The following is a 17,214-nucleotide window of genomic DNA, read 5'->3' as shown; positions in this document are numbered from 1 at the left end:
ACTGCACCCAAATATAAATTCCAAGCAAGACCCTGGTGCAGAAATGTTCTTGTTCCGCATCCTGCTCCTTTGGAGCTCACACAAGGGGGCTGTATGTACTAAGCTGATTAGGACTGAGTGGTGAGTGGAAGGTTACCAGCTTGGTACTGTGATTTCACATTTAGGCCCCTAAACCCAACTGCTCCAGAAAGTTGCCGACAAGGCTCTTGAAGCTGAATGCAGCTTCGGATAAATTCATCTCCTGAAGTAATATACCCTAAATTGTCCATTCTGTGCCTTTGCCTGTAGTGTGCCAAGCCATTGAAAGGCTCAGTTTATGGTTCTGCCTATATGCAGGTGCACTTATGTTATTTTATCAATTGGGGTTTACGAATGCTTGTTTTCTGAACATTTATAATACAAATGTCATTGTCGGTTGACTTATAGTGTGAAATGTACAGCTGCATAAACACTGCAGATGAATAGCCTGGTAGGTGGTAGAAGGATGAAAAATTGCCAGCCCATCCCCAGCGGGGCCTACCCAACTGGCACCAGGTCCCAGATCCACGTCTCTGGGAAGTAGGTGCGGACGGTTTGCTCCAGCGGTTCTTCTGTGGCCTTGTCTGTGTATTGAATCCGTTCCTGGCCAGACATCGGGCGACCTAAGTCCTTGTGCTTGAATGTCTCTGATAATTCAGAAACAGTGAAGAGATGAACCACTATTACAACATGAAAACATTTTACCTGAAATAGACTTAGTTAGATCTTTATAAATATTACCAGGTTCCCGACTTCTGCACGACCCAGGTGCCCTCATGCTGTAGCTCGTTATGACTTTTACTCCAATTTTCTGGGAAAAAAAATACCAAGATGAAGGTAATGGGGATTGGCTGCACTCCCCTGGGTCAGGGGACCAGAGGCCCAGCCTCTGCTCTGGGTCCTGGAGGGCTTCCTCCAGGTGCCTCCTCTGGCTTTACCCCTTGGCCCAAAAACACACACTGTTCCCATTAAGTGTGTGTCCATGTGTTGTACGCTGGACAGGCATCCCGTCCGGAGTGTTGCGTAAACCCAAAACACACATTAATTACTTCGTATCTCTTAAAGAGCAATAAGGCTTACAGAGTTAAATGTCCTCGGTTCTGTGATGGACGTCTGACTACAAATGGAGCTGGCATAGGAGCTGAGATGGACTCACCTTGAAGACGCTGTATATGTCATTGTGGGATTTACGGCAAATCAGGAAGCTGCTCACTTCATCCTTCACGCGCCGGTGGTATCCCGAAAGCCTCTGCAGCGGCAGCTGACTGTACATCTGGTGAGGGAAGGTGATTACAGATCTTTTAATGTTTTTATCAATGCACACATAATTTTTATTTACCAGCACAGATATGCTGCTGAAGCAGTAATTGTTTGACATGGCTGTCCTGAATCCGGAGTGGGTGACATGAGGAGATGCATCTGAAACCAGCTTTTGGTGACTAAGCAGCTGTGCTTACAGAGTTACACCTCTCTGAGGATGGGAGGTATTAAACAAACTGGGCAGAAATGAATTTTTAGCACCATCTTTCAGCTGTTTTTTTCTGTTGGTAAGTTTATAAAATAAAAAGACTGAATCCAGCATTTGATACTTGGTGAATTAGAATAAAAAGAAAATCTAACTTGTAACGGAATATCTATGCTGGGGGAATGATTATAGGTTAAAAAATCAGAGCAAGTGGACAATAAGTGGGTCTTCATGTTGATGTCCAAGCTAAGAGGTGAAGATAGAGATACTGTAGGTGTGACGCAGGCTACTTAATAAAGCTGTTATGTGTGAGGCACCCCGACTTAAGGAACAGCACATAAGTAACAGAGGTATGACAAACGGATGCTTTGGGGGTGTTAGGGTCCGAAAAGGGGACACGAAGAGTCAGGTAAACGGGGTTTAATTTCGTGAAATGCCAAAATGCTGGACAAAACGCATACAAACGTCAATGATTGGACAACAGTAAGACAGACACAGAAGCACTAAATACACAGAATCAATTAACAACAACTAGACACAGCTGAGAACACCGGGATTCCACGGTAACAAGGGGGCGCGGCACACAGAGGATCAGATGAGCAGGTCATGACAGGGGGACCAGGTCTTCATGGAGTCAAGAGGCTCATTTATAAAGGCTTTGTATAAACAAAATAGTTGCGAAACATTCCTACACTCATTTAAGTGAAGATTTGGAGATTTACTAATGAATAGTGAAACAGAACATGCTGTGAGAACGCGCTGTCGTGAGGTAAACGGCAGATACGCGCTGTCGTGAGGTAAACGGCACATACGCGTTGTCGTGAGGTAAACGGCAGATACGCGCTGTCGTGAGGTAAACGGCACATACGCGCTGTCGTGAGGTAAACGGCAGATACGCGCTGTCGTGAGGTAAATGGCACATACGTGCTGTCGTGAGATAAACGGCAGATACGCTCTGTCGTGAGATAAACGGCACATACACGCTGTCGTGAGGTAAACGGCACATATGCGCTGTCGTGAGGTAAGCCCTGTGTATGGTAGTCCTGTGTATATGAGTCTGCGTTCAGGTCTGTTTCCCCAGGTCTGTCATTGACGTTTGTGGAGGTCTGTACCCTGTCAGTCTGTACCCTGTCAGTCCGCCAGCCCTCAATAAATCCCTTTGCCTTGGATTTACGGCTCCCGGACTCTACTTCACTGCACCCTGCTCGTTCGCCCGTCTCTCATTCATAACAATTACTACCTACATTCCAGTTCGGTTGGTTTGTCAACAAACAAAACAAATCCTGATCTATATTATAGATCATGATTTTAACCAAAAATATTGTAATATGACACTTTGGCCATAACAGATATTATATGATGATAACAAACATTCTGCTTGTATAACTGTATAATGTGTTATTAATGCATATTGAAGCTATTAAGGTATGTTAGGATGTTTAGATACATTAACATGCTGTTTATGAATGCATTATGGATGCATTATGAAGGTGCAGTTAATGTAAAGCGTCACACTTGTATTAATAATTATATAGTTTAATGATTAAAGCTCTGTAAGCATGACTCATTTATACTCTATGTGGCCTATTAATTAGAATAATTGTCTAATTTAGCCACACCCTCTGCTGACACAATTGTATAATTAAGTACACAGTCAGAGAGATGTTGGACAAGCTGGTGCCCACATACTTTTGGCCATATGGTGTAAGTATTCACTCATTTCAGGTAGATTCTTTGTGTGTCTGTTGATAAAAAATACCCACCCAGTCCACAGTCAGCTCCTGCTCTGGTGCCATCAGCAGAATGCTCTGGTCGATGGCCCTCAAGGAACACAGCGACCCCGGGTGAGCTGTCAGCTCCAGCAACGTCTCCTCCCCTGGGAGCTCCTGGACGGACGGGAACTTGAGGGACACCTGGAAAACAATAAAGGTTAACAGCTCTGTTAACAGAAAGCAGGGTCTTCACTGAGGCCTCTTGTTTGAAGATAATCTGTCCTGCTGGTTACCTTGTTATTGAAGCATTTCTGGATGGGAACGCTGTCGCTGTCTGCCACGATCTCCTGAGTGGGCAGCAGCGTGTAAATCACCAGCTGGGCATAGGGAGCCCAGGATCTTATCTGCCTCAGTGGGACAGTAAGCTCACCTGTGTTCACTAGAACAATAAACGGCCATGAGAACCCATGTGGATGAACACAGATTTTATAAATATGTGTTATTTACAGGAAGTCACATCATTACTTTTCCAAACATTATAGGAATTAAAAAGTAACTTAAAGGTCTAAATGAATCACCTTCTGCTTCCTTCACTGCTATTTCCAGCTGCCCATTCAGCACAAGGTGGCCTCTGGAAAATACCTGATCACATGGGGGGGCAGAGAAAAAACAAAGAGCACGGGTGGGTATGGAGACACTCACTGCTCCGGGACACTGCGGACTGAGCCTGTCTTCGGCCTGTGTTCTCTCTTATTTTGTGTCACTAACTTACAGCAATGGGAAAAAATTAAGAGTCCATTCTGTATTTTTTAAAAATCTTCATTTTTAAGTCCTGGTTTAACTGTGGTTCTGCTGGCAGAAGGCTACGCTGAACAGGGGGGTTGTACATAAGAACAGGGTTAAGCAGGAGACACTGTGATCAACCAAAAACCAGCCAGGTAGAGGGCAGAAGCAATTTTCCAATGCCAAAAATGACCATCAACTTTTCCGGCAGTGCCTCATAAATCGGAGGATGACATCAAGTGACCTTCAAAAAGAATGGAAAACATTAAGTGGAGGTGTGAGGTGCACTGCTAGGACAGTTTTTATCAGGCTCAGAAAAGCAGGACTGAAGTCCCATAAAGCAAGGAAGAAGCCCTTCACTAATGAGAAACAGGGAATATAGAGTACCCGTAAGTAAGAAATGCCCGTAACTTAGAAATACATGAACGGTACAGTACAACGTATATGTACTTGTGTACACATACAAACTACATGATTTTTATGAGGTGCAAGGCTTATAACAGAATGTTAATTCAGTCTGAGCTAAGTGAATCACCCCGTTTTATTCTTGCAGTGGTCATCCAGTTTTTAACCAGCATCAAGTAAGCTGGATGATTTTTTCTTTACTCCTCCAAATATCGCCTACCGTAGACCTAGCTACTCCAAAGTGGTCTGCAACAACTCGTTGGTGTGATTTTCCCTTTCGTATCTCTGTAATGATATTGATCTTCATTTGGAGGGACACTATGCTTCCTTTTTAAAACCATGGATTTTGCACAGTGTTACGCGCCGCTGTAAGTTCAGCTCCGCCCACAGCCTCGTTCTCTAGTTCGCTCTCCATTCGACGTTCGCTCCGCCTCCACGTGCAGACTCCGCCCACGACTCTCTATATGCGGCATTCATCACTTCCGTCTTCTGAAGTGAAAAGCCGAGCAATAGACGTCTCGGGAGGTCTGCTTGCTTTTCTTTGATGGATATTACTGTGTATGATTTGTTTGGTTTATTGGTTTTCTGATTTTCGCTTTGTCCTTTTCTGTACTTTCGCTTGGGTTTACTTGCTATTTGGTTTCTAAGTCTTGCCCGGTTTTTGGTTAACGTCTTCGCACGCCCCTCGGACTTTGACACTTTGATCTCTGTGTATGCTCTGTCGGTGTGTTAGGTGCATAGGGAGTGACTGCCATTTTTGTTTCATGAGCTTATGTTGTATGCTGTTGTTTGCATAGGGAGTAAGGTGTAGAATTTGTCGTTGTGTTTTTGTTTTCTCTGTACTTAGGTAAGTTAGCTTTGGGTTGCGTTCGGAAGAAAAAAAAAATCCATTTGTCCACGTGTGCCATGTCCTTCCCTTACTTTACGTCCCCTTTCCATTTCACTCTGTTACGCCCCAACTCTAGACTAGGGCTCCTAACAACAGCTGCTGGTTGTGTAATATTAATTTGCTCATGCGCGTGCTTATAGCTGCCCGGTAGAGGGAGGTGCCCGTATATTGGAGGTCAAGATAAGGGAGGTTTAACGGTATATTCTACTTCATCATTAGGCAAGGTAGGCAAGATAAATTCTTCAAGTTACATCTAAGGGTATAGCATAATGTGATCATTTAAATTTTAGCAACATGTCTGCTGTTTGTGTTTTTAGTGACAGTCTTCTGGACAGACAAAATTGCTAAAGAAAATGGAGCATAGATACAAAGCTAACATTATGGGCCTTACTTTCGAGAAATGATTATGCTCAACGCAGGTTCACTCAATGTAAACAAGATTAGATCACAAATTTATACAGAATGAAAATTTCAGTGGCACTAACAGTTAATGGATAAAGTGGTTTCCTTACAATCTGAAACATTTGGTTTCTGCTTAACTTTACCAACAGCACCCTCTTCCCCACCCTAATCGGTAAATCTTACCACTGACACCGCAAACCTTTATTGCCATATTATTGATATTCTATTGTTTTTACTTCCGCCTCCTTACTCTTTCAGCTCCAAAGAACAGCTCAAATGGCCTGTCCATGTTGGCTCAGTGTCCTCTGACCAGTTAGTCCGACCCTGATATTACATACAGCTAGCACCCTTTTGCATAGCTGTACTGTAGTACGGTGCACTGAAGTTCACCATAAGTCCCTGCCTATGCAGCTGCTCCACAGCTTGTCCAGTGATTGTTAGTGGATGCAGGGTCTCCGGCCTATAGCCTCTCAGTCACTGTCTACAGACTCACCAGGTAGTAAAAGTACAGTGAGTCCTGGCCCTTCTGCAGTGCTGCTCCCTGGATGATGTAATTTGCCCAGATATGTCCTTCCTGATCACATGGAAGCTCCCCCTGGACTGGCATGATCTTCAGATAGCTGTTGCTCTTTGAAAAAAATGCCTTGACAGTCTTCTCATGTCTGCAATACTGTGATGTGCATGTTTGGGGATAGGCCTGTATGAGAGGCGAACAAAAGCATTCAGCACTGGAAAGATGATCACAGCATCATATGTTTAAGCAACAACATATGAGAAGTGTGGTTGTACTCCAATATATCACAGCAGAGATTCGGTTGTAGATAATCACAGTCGTGATATACTGGAGTAAAACCACATGACTTCCAGCATCTTTCTGCTGTTCCGCCAAGCTGCAGACGTCCATGGGATGTTGTTTTATGGGCTAAATCATGTCGGCCCCTTACAGCCTTTATTTAGACCAGATACAGTCATTGAAAATTGAGCTGGCTTTAGTCCGTGTATTTTGGTCCACATTTAGCCCGAGACAGGCGTCTCATTTGTACCACTTGTAGCCTTAATACACCCATGAAAATACACTGCAGCAAGTGGGGAATCATTACAGTGAGTATTGTGTAAACTTCACTCAAATCCTGTATGTTTTCTCTTGCAGGGACCGAAAAAAATGGTCCCCACAACATCAAAAAAAAAAAGTTTTCATCACATTATTGGGACATTTGGTCCTCACAGTGTAATATAAACGTGATTCATACATACGCACAGTAGTTTTAGGCAGTCTAATTTAACATTAGAACATGTAAATTAACAGTAACACAATAAAAAATAAACCAGAATTTCTTCTGTTCCCCAAAAAGTGACTTACACCTATTTGGCAGTAGCGGCTGGCCCATAGGGGGCGCTCGAGCGCCGCCCTCCCAGATGTGGGGGGGAATATATATATATATATACACTGAACAAAAATATAAACGCAACACTTTTGTTTTTGCTCCCATTTTTCATGAGATGGACTTAAAGATCTACAATTCATTCCAGATACACAATATTACCATTTCTCTCAAACATTTCTCACAAATCAGTCTAAATGTGTGATAGTGAGCACTTCTGCTTTGCTGAGATAATCCATCCCACCTCACAGGTGTGCCACATCAAGATGCTGATCTGACATCATGGGTAGTGCACAGGTGTACCTTATACTGCCCACAATAAAAGGCCACCCTGGAATGTGCAGTTTTGTCTCACAGCAAAATGCCACACATGCCACAAGCATTGAGGCAGCGTGCAATTGGCATGCTGACAGCAGGAATGTCAACCAGATCTGTTGCTCGTGCATTGAATGTTCATTTCTCAACCATAAGCCGTCTCCAAAGGCGTTTCAGAGAATATGGCAGTACATCCAACCGGCCTCACAACCGCAGACCACGTGTAACCACACCAGCCCAGGACCTCCACATCCAGCAGGTTCACCTCCAAGATCGTCTGAGACCAGCCACTCAGACAGATAATGCACGGCCCCATGTTGCAAGGATCTGTACACAGTTCTTGGAAGCTGAAAATGTCCCAGTTCTTGCATGGCCAGCATACTCACCGGACATGTCACCCGTTGAGCATGTTTGGGATGTGCTTGACCGGCGTATACGACAGCGTGTACCAGTTCCCACTAATATCCAACAACTTCGCACAGCCATTGAAGAGGAGTGGACCAACATTCCACAGGCCACAATTGACAATCTGATAAACTCTATGCGAAGAAGATGTGTTGCATTGCATGAGGCAAATGGTGGTCACACCAGATACTGACCGGTTCTGAGTCCCCAGACCCCCAATAAAGCAAAAAACTGCACATTCCAGGGTGGCCTTTTATTGTGGGCAGTATAAGGTACACCTGTGCACTACCCATGATGTCAGATCAGCATCTTGATGTGGCACACCTGTGAGGTGGGATGGATTATCTCAGCAAAGCAGAAGTGCTCACTATCACACATTTAGACTGATTTGTGAGAAATGTTTGAGAGAAATGGTAATATTGTGTATCTGGAATGAATTGTAGGTCTTGAAGTCCATCTCATGAAAAATGGGAGCAGAAACAAGAGTGTTGCGTTTATATTTTTGTTCAGTATATATATATATATGATATGATATGATATATATATATGATATAGATATATATATGATATAGATATATGATATAGATGGTTTTGGAGGAATTTGACCAGAGAGTGATGGAAAAGTGGCCAATGAGTGATCAGCATATGTGGAATCTCCTCTAGGACAGCTGGAAAAGCATCCAAGGAGAGCTAGAAACTGAGGAGACAGTAGGGTCAGCCAGTCCCTGGAGCTATTGGGGTTAAGGGCCTTGCTTATGGCCCAATGGTGACATCACTCTACTGACCCAGGGATTTCAACCAGCAACCTTCTGAGTCACAACCCACAGAGCTGTTATGATGTCTTTATTATTATTGTAAAATGCAGATAGTATAGTATAAATAAACCTTTCTATGGGTATGGGTGTCCAAACTTTTGACTGGTACCATGTAAATTTTTATACATAATTTATATATAACATTATTTTTATATATAACAATTTATTGTCTACCTCAAGTAAACTAAGGGTTCATTCATATCTATAATGTGTTTTAGTTAGCTCATAATAATACTTTGTGATGCATTATGAAAGTGTCTATAATGCATTATAATTGAGAGATTCATAGAAAGTATTACCTAACCAATTCATCTTACCGCCTTAAGAGGTGCCCGCAATGGTGCCCCCTGGTGGCAGTGTATGCACTCTATGCATTAGGAGACAGGAGCAAGAGCAGATTCTAACCTGGAGTTTTACATGGTCTTGTGCCCAGTGGGAAGTGTTCAGTGAGAAAAGGGCAATGCCTTCTCTGTTTGTCCTCTGTGTCCAGGTGTCGGATGTCGCTCCATAATTCACTCGAAGGTTAATAAGCTCATTGGCCACAGGGAAAATGGGAAACGTCCTAGGGGAATGGATCCGTCTGATTGCTTTCAGCTGACAAAAAAAGACCGTAGAAGCTATTATTCTATGATATGATGTTAGAACAACACACAATTTAGCTTAAAACTTCCATTACACACCAGTCTGAATAATCCTGTTGAAAATCCAGTTTTCTGAATCATACCTGTTAAAAATGTGATTGCGCTACTGCACTTTGATTCACCATTCAGCATGATACTGTACATCAACAATGTTTACATTTGTTTTGTATTTTAATTTATTTGTCTTTTGTAATTTTGGAGAGAAGCACACAGTTTCATTGTACGTGTACAACAACAAAAATACTCTTCATTTGTCTAGTTGTCCAAAATAGTAGATTCTGTACCCCCCAGTCCTGTACTGACTAAGTAGCTGAAAAATGGATGGATTATAGATGATGGATGATATGGATGGTACACCCTGTCATTTTTAATTCTTCTTTATGGATCATAAAAAAAGTGTCATAGAACTGAAATAAACTGCACTTGATTAGTTATTCTTATTTTAAAATTAAGTAGGAGAATAAACACAGCACATGTACCATCTAAGGACCTATACAGAAGTAGGAGGATAAAGGCAGCACATGTACCATCTAATGACCTATACAGAAGTAGGAGAATAAAGGCAGCACATGTACCATCTAAGGACCTATACAGAATTAGGAGGATAACGGCAGTACATATACCATCTAATGACCTATACAGAAGTAGGAGAATAAAGGCAGCACATGTACCATCTAAGGACCTATACAAAATTAGGAGGATAAAGGCAGTACATATACCATCTAACAACCTGTACAGAAGTAGGAGGATAAAGGCAGCACATGTACCATCTAATGACCTGTACAGAAGTAGGAGGATAAAGGCAGCACATGTACCATCTAATGACCTGTACAGAAGTAGGAGGATAAAGGCAGCACATGTATTATCTAATGACTTGTGCAGATAGACAGTCTGAGACAGACGGGACACAAGGACTCTTACTTTGACTTCATACAGGATTCCTCGTCTAAAAGTGGCCGGTGCCTTCTCAAAGAAGACAATTTTCATGTCAGTGTTGTAGTACATCTCCCAGATGGTACTCCCCCTCACGATCACTCCTAAGTCAGTCACCAACAAAAATGAGCAGGGCCTGTGCACACTGAGCAGAAGCAGTTCTGCAGTTGCTTTGTTCTTAATCATGACCATGCAGAACCAAAGCAGCAGGTATAGACTATGTGGGCTTTATGTCAGCTCACTTGCAGACGGGCCCTGAATCAGCGGAGTCTTATTATGCATGTGATTCCATTGTCCCAAGTGTCTATGCTGTATAGTATATATTCATTCAAATAATTATCCTTTATGACACTAAGTAAAACCATGAAATCTACTGAGGAATGAGTGTGAATTGCAATAACTGATTTAATGCTTCCGGAAGTGTGAATGAGCATGGGTTAACAATAAGTATATGCTTATTTTTAATAGGTTTATATATTATATAAAAACATCACTCACCTGTCCCAGACTCCTCTAACTCACTCTCGACAAACAGATGCACACTCGGCAACCCGTAATCAGGTATTACCAATGCTGGCGGGTCCAGTGTTTGCGAGGCACATCCCACCCTGTCAGTCTAGGTCAGACAAGCAGCTGTCAGTGCCATAATTAGACGGCAGGAATGGCAAAGGCTTTGACTTTCCATTTCCACACAGTTTACAGCTTTACATCAAATATGGCTTCTTACTGTCATGTTGTATGTCATGCATTCATAGGTCATCTCGGGGTCTAAACACACTTTTGCCTTAACTGATCCTTGGACTGGCTTTCCATAGGTGTATCTACAAAAAAGTACATCATGATTTACCCTTTTTAGGAATTTTAGAATTCATATTTGAGACATGCAATGCAATGCCATTACAACAGAATATAACATGATGTTAAGCTACTCCAATGACCTTTGGGCAGAAGAATTTGCTTAGACTTACTTTCCACAAACCTTCAACGCTGCCTTAGTGTCTTGAACAAGCCAAAAAGCAGGAAGATGTACTTTTACCTCAAACTTTTGTAGAACTACATAAAAAACACAACACCTGTTGTTTTCAGGAGAGGCACAAACATCCATTTTCAGCAGCAAATGTTTGAAAAATATATATATATATATGTGCAATATATATTACATAGATAGATAGATAGATAGATAGACAGAGGTATGAAGGTGTCCTGACCAAACTCTTGCACTTCAAAGGACTGGGACGCCTGTCTGCCTATTTCGTCCCAGGCAGTGATGACGTAGCTGCCCTGAGGTGACTCAGCACTCAGGCGATAGGAGAAGTCCAGAATCCCGCTGGCAGCTGACTGGTTTAACCACTGAGCAATACGATTGTGGTTGGAATCCTGCAAATACACCGAAATGCAGACGGAGAAAGACAGAAATTACCATTTTAAGGACCTTTTAGCTTTGAATATATAAATAGCTATATGGACAGATCACCACTAAAATTATCTACAATTATCCATTAGGTAAATAGCATTTTACCACATGCGCGCACACACATACACATTCATGCCTAGAGGCAATTTGGCAACATAGTCCTGGTAATTAGGAAACTGCCCCATCCTCACCCCTACCGTGACCAAAATGGAAGGTGTTATGCAAACCATAATGACCCTTTATTGATCACAGTGGGGAAATTCACTTTCCACCAATCCCTTCATGTTCTCCATGGCACACAGACATGTACATAGGCAAGACCAAGCCTAGCAGTGAAGAGCAGCTACCTGCAGCGGCACCCAGGGAGCTGGGGGTTAAGGGCCTTGCTCAAAGGCCGCCAGACATTTGACTATTCTGCTGAGGATGGGCTCAAACTGGCAACCACTGAGACACATGCTGCCCACGACTGGAGCAAATATAGAGTAATCAGGTTGCCACAAGGTAGACTGCTCCAGAAATCAAGCCACCCATCATCGTCTCATTCCTGACCTCCTATCTTCGGCTTCTTGACTGGCTCTGATCAAAATACCCTTTCCCACTGCAGAAACTTTTTTTCAGGAACCTGGAACTGACATACTGATTTGTTATATACCAGTATATTTTTGTCTAATATCACTGATACTAAGCAAAATGACTTACTCATGCTCCATTCTTTTGGGAAGGTAGTATAGTTTCCTCACTTATGAAAATTTGACCTACAATTATGAAGTTTAACCTGCAAGCTTTTTCCATCTCCCATGTTTAGCATCAAGGCCACAGTGCGTTCGGAAAGGTGGGAAAGCGACGCAGGAAAGTGACAGAATACGATTTATTGTCTTAGACTCTGTAAAAAGGCTGATATCACACATAAGTTAGGAGATGAAGGTTGAGAAGTGTAACAACATCTCCTGCACCAGAGAACATTCCATCCTCCCAAAGTCAGCGCCACGTCTCTGGTCTAGTTCATTGCTTTTATGGTTGAAACAACAGAAACTAACATTATGAATAATTTTAGGGAAAGTAAAATATATTAGAAAAAGTTCCCTACCTTCAACTCCACAGTTTTGTACTGTTAATAAAAAAACAGTGAAAACCATTTATTGAATCAGAGCACAAGGTTAAGAAGCAAAGTGAAATACCATAGTCAGAGGCTCAGACCAGCTTTTTGGCACTTTCCTGGTAATTATGAACAAAATTACTTCTAACCACCAGCTCCTATTAACCAGTTTTTTAAAAATTCTTTTTTTTGTCCTACAGCCATTTGGTGTGTTTAACAGCTCACCTTCTGGTTCAGGGGCAAAAAACTGAAATCCACTGTTGCAATTCGGAACATGACTATGGAAAACAGAACAGATGTAATTGTTATGGACTGAGATCTTTAAAGCAAGGATGGTTCCATACATAGAAGACAAAAGAAAAGTCAAATATAGAAGAAACACAGTGTAAACTTCATAGGGTAAATAGATTCATGTGCATGGGAATATAAAATAACTGAAAACTTGTTTTACATAAAGTTTATTTTTTACTACAGAAAGCCATGGAGAATTAACTGAAAAGCAAAAAGGACCTTCCTGTCCAGGCTTATAGATTGGTTTGTCAGTCTGCATGATGGGGAGACTGCCAGATGGAATGATGAAGATCCTGGTATTTTCTGTTACATGCTCTGTGGGCCCCTTGAAAGTGGCGTGTAAGGTGGCCACTCTATGAGAGAACACAGCAGGAATCTGAACAGGGGAAGAACACAGGGAGCACAGGTGAGCAGCACAGCCATTATCATCTTGGACATGTTGGGCTGTTGAAATTTACCTAACATGGATTATTAGACAATATATAAGGTCTCTTTTGCTATTATTTTTTTAAATAAACAGTAATTGCAGTAATTTTGTAAATCCTCAGGCTGTCTGGGGTAGCTCAGTGTGCATATGCACTGTAGCGGGGCACATCACATACTGTAATACTGTCTTGGTATACAATGGTTTGGTATACTTCAGGGGCGGCATGGTGGTGCAGTGGTTAGCACATGTGTGTGGAGTTTGCATGTTCTCCCCATGTCGTCGTGGGGTTTTCTCCGGGTATTACACATTATCGCACTGTAGTGGGCACACCACATAATACTGTCTTGGTATACAATGGTTTGGTATATTTCAGTGCGATATGCACTGTAGCGGGGCACACCACATAATTCTGTTTTGGTATACTATGGTTTGGTATGCTATGGTTTGGTATACTTCAGTACGATATGCACTGTAGCGGGGCACACCACATAATTCTGTTTTGGTATACTATGGTTTGGTATGCTATGGTTTGGTATACTTCAGTACGATATGCACTGTAGCGGGGCACACCACATAATTCTGTTTTGGTATACTATGGTTTGGTATACTATGGTTTGGTATACTTCAGTACGATATGCACTGTAGCGGGGCACACCACATAATTCTGTTTTGGTATACTATGGTTTGGTATACTATGGTTTGGTATACTATTGTTTGGTATATTATGGTTTGGTATACTATTGTTTGGTATGCTCTGGTGGGTTATGCACTAAAGTGACAGTTGAAGAAAGGAACAGTTGGGTCCCTCCAGGACTTTTGGTTTCCTCGCACAGCCCAAAGACACTCAGTTAGATGTAGCAACGTCTCCAAATTGCTTACAGTATGTAACCCTGCACGTGTGTGTGCCCAGGACAGGCATGCCCTCCAAACAGAAAGGATAAACAGCTTTATTTATAGGATACAGTGTGTGCAGAAAGTCTTTAGTGTTTAACATTTTCTTTTAAGTAAGTGTCACAATTTTTGACTCATTCAGTTCTGTTTTTGCCATTTTGCAATAAATAGCAATTTAATCACTGGCTCCCAAAGGGACACTAGGGATGTTTGGTGTTTTATGTTACTGCAAAGGTGTTACTAATTAAAAAATACCAAGTGAGGCTGCTTGCCTGTGAACTTTTTTAACTCAGAACAGCCTCTTTTAGTGCTAGAATTTCCATTTCAGTTTATTACTACATGAAAAGAATGTTTTACTTAAAACTACTGGTTGTTTCTAATGTGATGTATATTTTTCGTAAAAAAATGAATAAAGTAATGATTTTTGTTATAATCCAATGCATATGCAGTATTATTACTGAATTAAGCAAGCATTCCAAGACTTTCTGTAAGAACTGTCCGTGTCAAGTGAACTAAAACTTCACTAATTCACTTTGAGCTGTCATTGAAAATGGCTCAAAACTGTAGGGAACATTAGATTTTCTATTAAATTACGGTATTAACACTTTTACGTGGACAAATTGAACACACAATAAATCCCTAAGTCCAATTTTTTAAATAGTTTTAATGATTTGTTCTCGCACAGATGACTATGTAAAGAAAGCCTGACCTGGAAAGGCACGCAGCGGTAGAAAGGGGGAGCTACCACCTCCTCCATTAAGACTACAGTTTCGTCACCCTCCATGAGCAGTGAGATGTTGACTGTCACCGGCACCTGGGACTCCAGGTGGACGCAAACTGTCTCTGTGCTTCCGCTCACGGCTTGCGAGGTGACAGTCACCAGGTAATCCCTAATGGGAAAATCAATTAATTGTGGCAAAAGAAAGTCCCACTTAGACAGACTGAGACATGCCAGGAAGGCATTTGCTTTCGAGCCCTGCCTGTCATATACAGGGCTGTGAGCCCATGCAAACTGCACACGGAGCCGGAGCTCAGGCCCGAAGACGAACCACAGCCTGGCCTGCGGCCCCAGGCAGCGATTCCGAAAGGCTTCAGAGGCGTGAATGGACAGGTCACTTTGAACGAGCTCAGGTAGCTGCTGCAGTTCAGGAGAGGCAAGCAACAACCTTAATATACATCACAGGAGGAGCACCATTTAGGGTGAGATTTAGGGAGATTCATCTTTTTCAGAAGACATTCTGGGGTTGGCACTTTCAACATGAAGAGGTGAAGGACTCGGTTGTTATTGTCGTCAGGGAGAGGGGTGGGGGGCTATGGAGGGTATTAAATTGTATTTCGGTCCGGATAAAACACGGTACACATCGCATCCTGATTACGGGACCACTCTATCTAACATCTGTATTTCACGGACTGAAGGAAATTAGAAGCTTTATAGGTCAATCTGCAGTCTACTATAACTAAAACCTCACCTTAATGTTAAAGTACCCACATTTATATAACCGGCATACTTAAACAAGCAATTAATACAGGTCTATATTTAAGACACCGCAAAAAAATGTGATTTCTGTAGAAACAATAATTACAAGTCAAAATCAGATCACCATACGAAGCACGTTATTTTACGTAACTTTTGAATTCTTATTGGGTTGCATATAAAATTTCTAATTTTAAACAAGATGGTATAATTATTTTTTTAAATCTACTGTGTCGTTGCAAATCCATAAGTGCCTGTTTGACACACGGACAACGTACGAGTTACTTTAGTAAAACAGTACTAGGTTTCTCAGAATAACACACGCAAAAAAAGAAATTAGTTTAATTAGGTTACTCACAATACGTTTGTGCCACCCGTGCCTGCAGCCTGCAGCAGGACGAAAATAAGCAGCAGCTCGCACATAGCTGGGTCCGAGCTCAAGTTCGTGAAACGTTTCCCCTTCCAAACGCGATACAGGAGAATATATTTGTATGCCCCTTCACTTAACGGGAATCGTTACGTCATTTATTTGTGCAGGAAAGCCTAATAGTAATAGGGATGGGTTGCATAACAAGTAGCTCGTTGGTTTTCTTTCACAGGGACGTTAGCAAGATTTTAATCCAGGTTACACAGCACCCCCGAACCTTGCCCCCCCCCCCGCGCTGGATTCTTGGCACCCGCAAATGATGTGCAGTGAAACCTGTTCAGAGATTATAAAATGAATTTATGCGGGGGTGTCTACAACTTTTACAGTCGCCACAACATCCCCTCGCGTCGGTGGTGATACCAACCTTTTTACATAGGACAATAACCGTCGCCTAGCCACGACAAATTTCACTGCCAGACCCCCCATCCACCTCCCTGACATCAGTATGCCGAAGGCAGGCACGCAGTTAGCACCAGGGACGGATGGGATGGGTCCCCTTCAGATTCAGAGTGACCTCGATCCGTCCCCCCTACTTACTCTTTGTATAAAGAAAAAATATCCCGTCAATACTGCGTTTGTTGAGTTGCAGCACAGACATTTGGCATTAGCGTTTACTGAGAAGCCTGTATACCGTACCACGTCAGCATCAATCCACATGTGCGCAACACTGATGGACCATTCAGGGACGGGACAGGTTAAAGCACAGAGTGATGGCTATAACTCACACTCCTGTTTTAGGGACTGAAATTTTATTTCACACATCTTAAATGAAAATCTGAACATGCTTTATTACGGCTACCTTCAAGCTCCTAGCAACACTTCTTGTGTTTTTTGTTAAGGGGTCCTGAATCGTACGAGCTGCCTCAGCAGAGCCTGTCAAAGTTGTAGCGGTAACCATAGTGACCATTAGGCCCATCTGATGGATTGAATAGAAGGATGAAGCCAACGAAAAGGCAAAAAACAAGTACAGCGTTTATTCAAAAACCAAACGATGTAAGTAGGCTATCCCTTACTTGTTGCCTGTTTAAC

The 17,214-nt window shown here is 42.3% G+C and overlaps 1 protein-coding gene across 5 annotated transcripts in view; it reads right to left on the bottom strand.

Moving 5' to 3' along the window:
- The window catches only part of LOC125712234 (alpha-2-macroglobulin), a 31,699-nt gene extending 15,179 nt beyond the window's left edge, over nt 1-16,520 (bottom strand). For 3 of the 5 annotated variants that reach the window (XM_048982061.1, XM_048982062.1, XM_048982063.1), the window contains exons 1-18: nt 16,117-16,518; nt 14,994-15,174; nt 13,186-13,342; nt 12,901-12,953; nt 12,667-12,687; nt 11,374-11,542; nt 11,134-11,218; nt 10,893-10,986; nt 10,664-10,781; nt 10,154-10,269; nt 8,997-9,185; nt 6,168-6,371; nt 3,774-3,837; nt 3,489-3,634; nt 3,247-3,396; nt 1,175-1,291; nt 760-829; nt 521-665 (exon numbers count right to left, since the gene is read on the bottom strand). In XM_048982061.1, coding sequence (XP_048838018.1) covers nt 521-665; nt 760-829; nt 1,175-1,291; nt 3,247-3,396; nt 3,489-3,634; nt 3,774-3,837; nt 6,168-6,371; nt 8,997-9,185; nt 10,154-10,269; nt 10,664-10,781; nt 10,893-10,986; nt 11,134-11,218; nt 11,374-11,542; nt 12,667-12,687; nt 12,901-12,953; nt 13,186-13,342; nt 14,994-15,174; nt 16,117-16,181 — 2,144 coding nt within the window. In that variant the 5' untranslated portion in view covers nt 16,182-16,518. Of the gene's footprint in view, nt 1-520; nt 666-759; nt 830-1,174; nt 1,292-3,246; nt 3,397-3,488; nt 3,635-3,773; nt 3,838-6,167; nt 6,372-8,996; nt 9,186-10,153; nt 10,270-10,663; nt 10,782-10,892; nt 10,987-11,133; nt 11,219-11,373; nt 11,543-12,666; nt 12,688-12,900; nt 12,954-13,185; nt 13,343-14,993; nt 15,175-16,116 lie in introns of all 5 variants that reach the window. The other 2 variants (XM_048982064.1, XM_048982065.1) reach the window with 2 other exon arrangements.
- Between the last annotated feature and the right edge of the window lie 694 nt (nt 16,521-17,214).

Source organism: Brienomyrus brachyistius, chromosome 17 (assembly GCF_023856365.1).
Source record: "Brienomyrus brachyistius isolate T26 chromosome 17, BBRACH_0.4, whole genome shotgun sequence".
In the NCBI taxonomy this organism is placed as follows: Eukaryota; Metazoa; Chordata; class Actinopteri; order Osteoglossiformes; family Mormyridae; genus Brienomyrus; species Brienomyrus brachyistius.
This window is presented reverse-complemented; position numbering and strand designations above follow the sequence as displayed.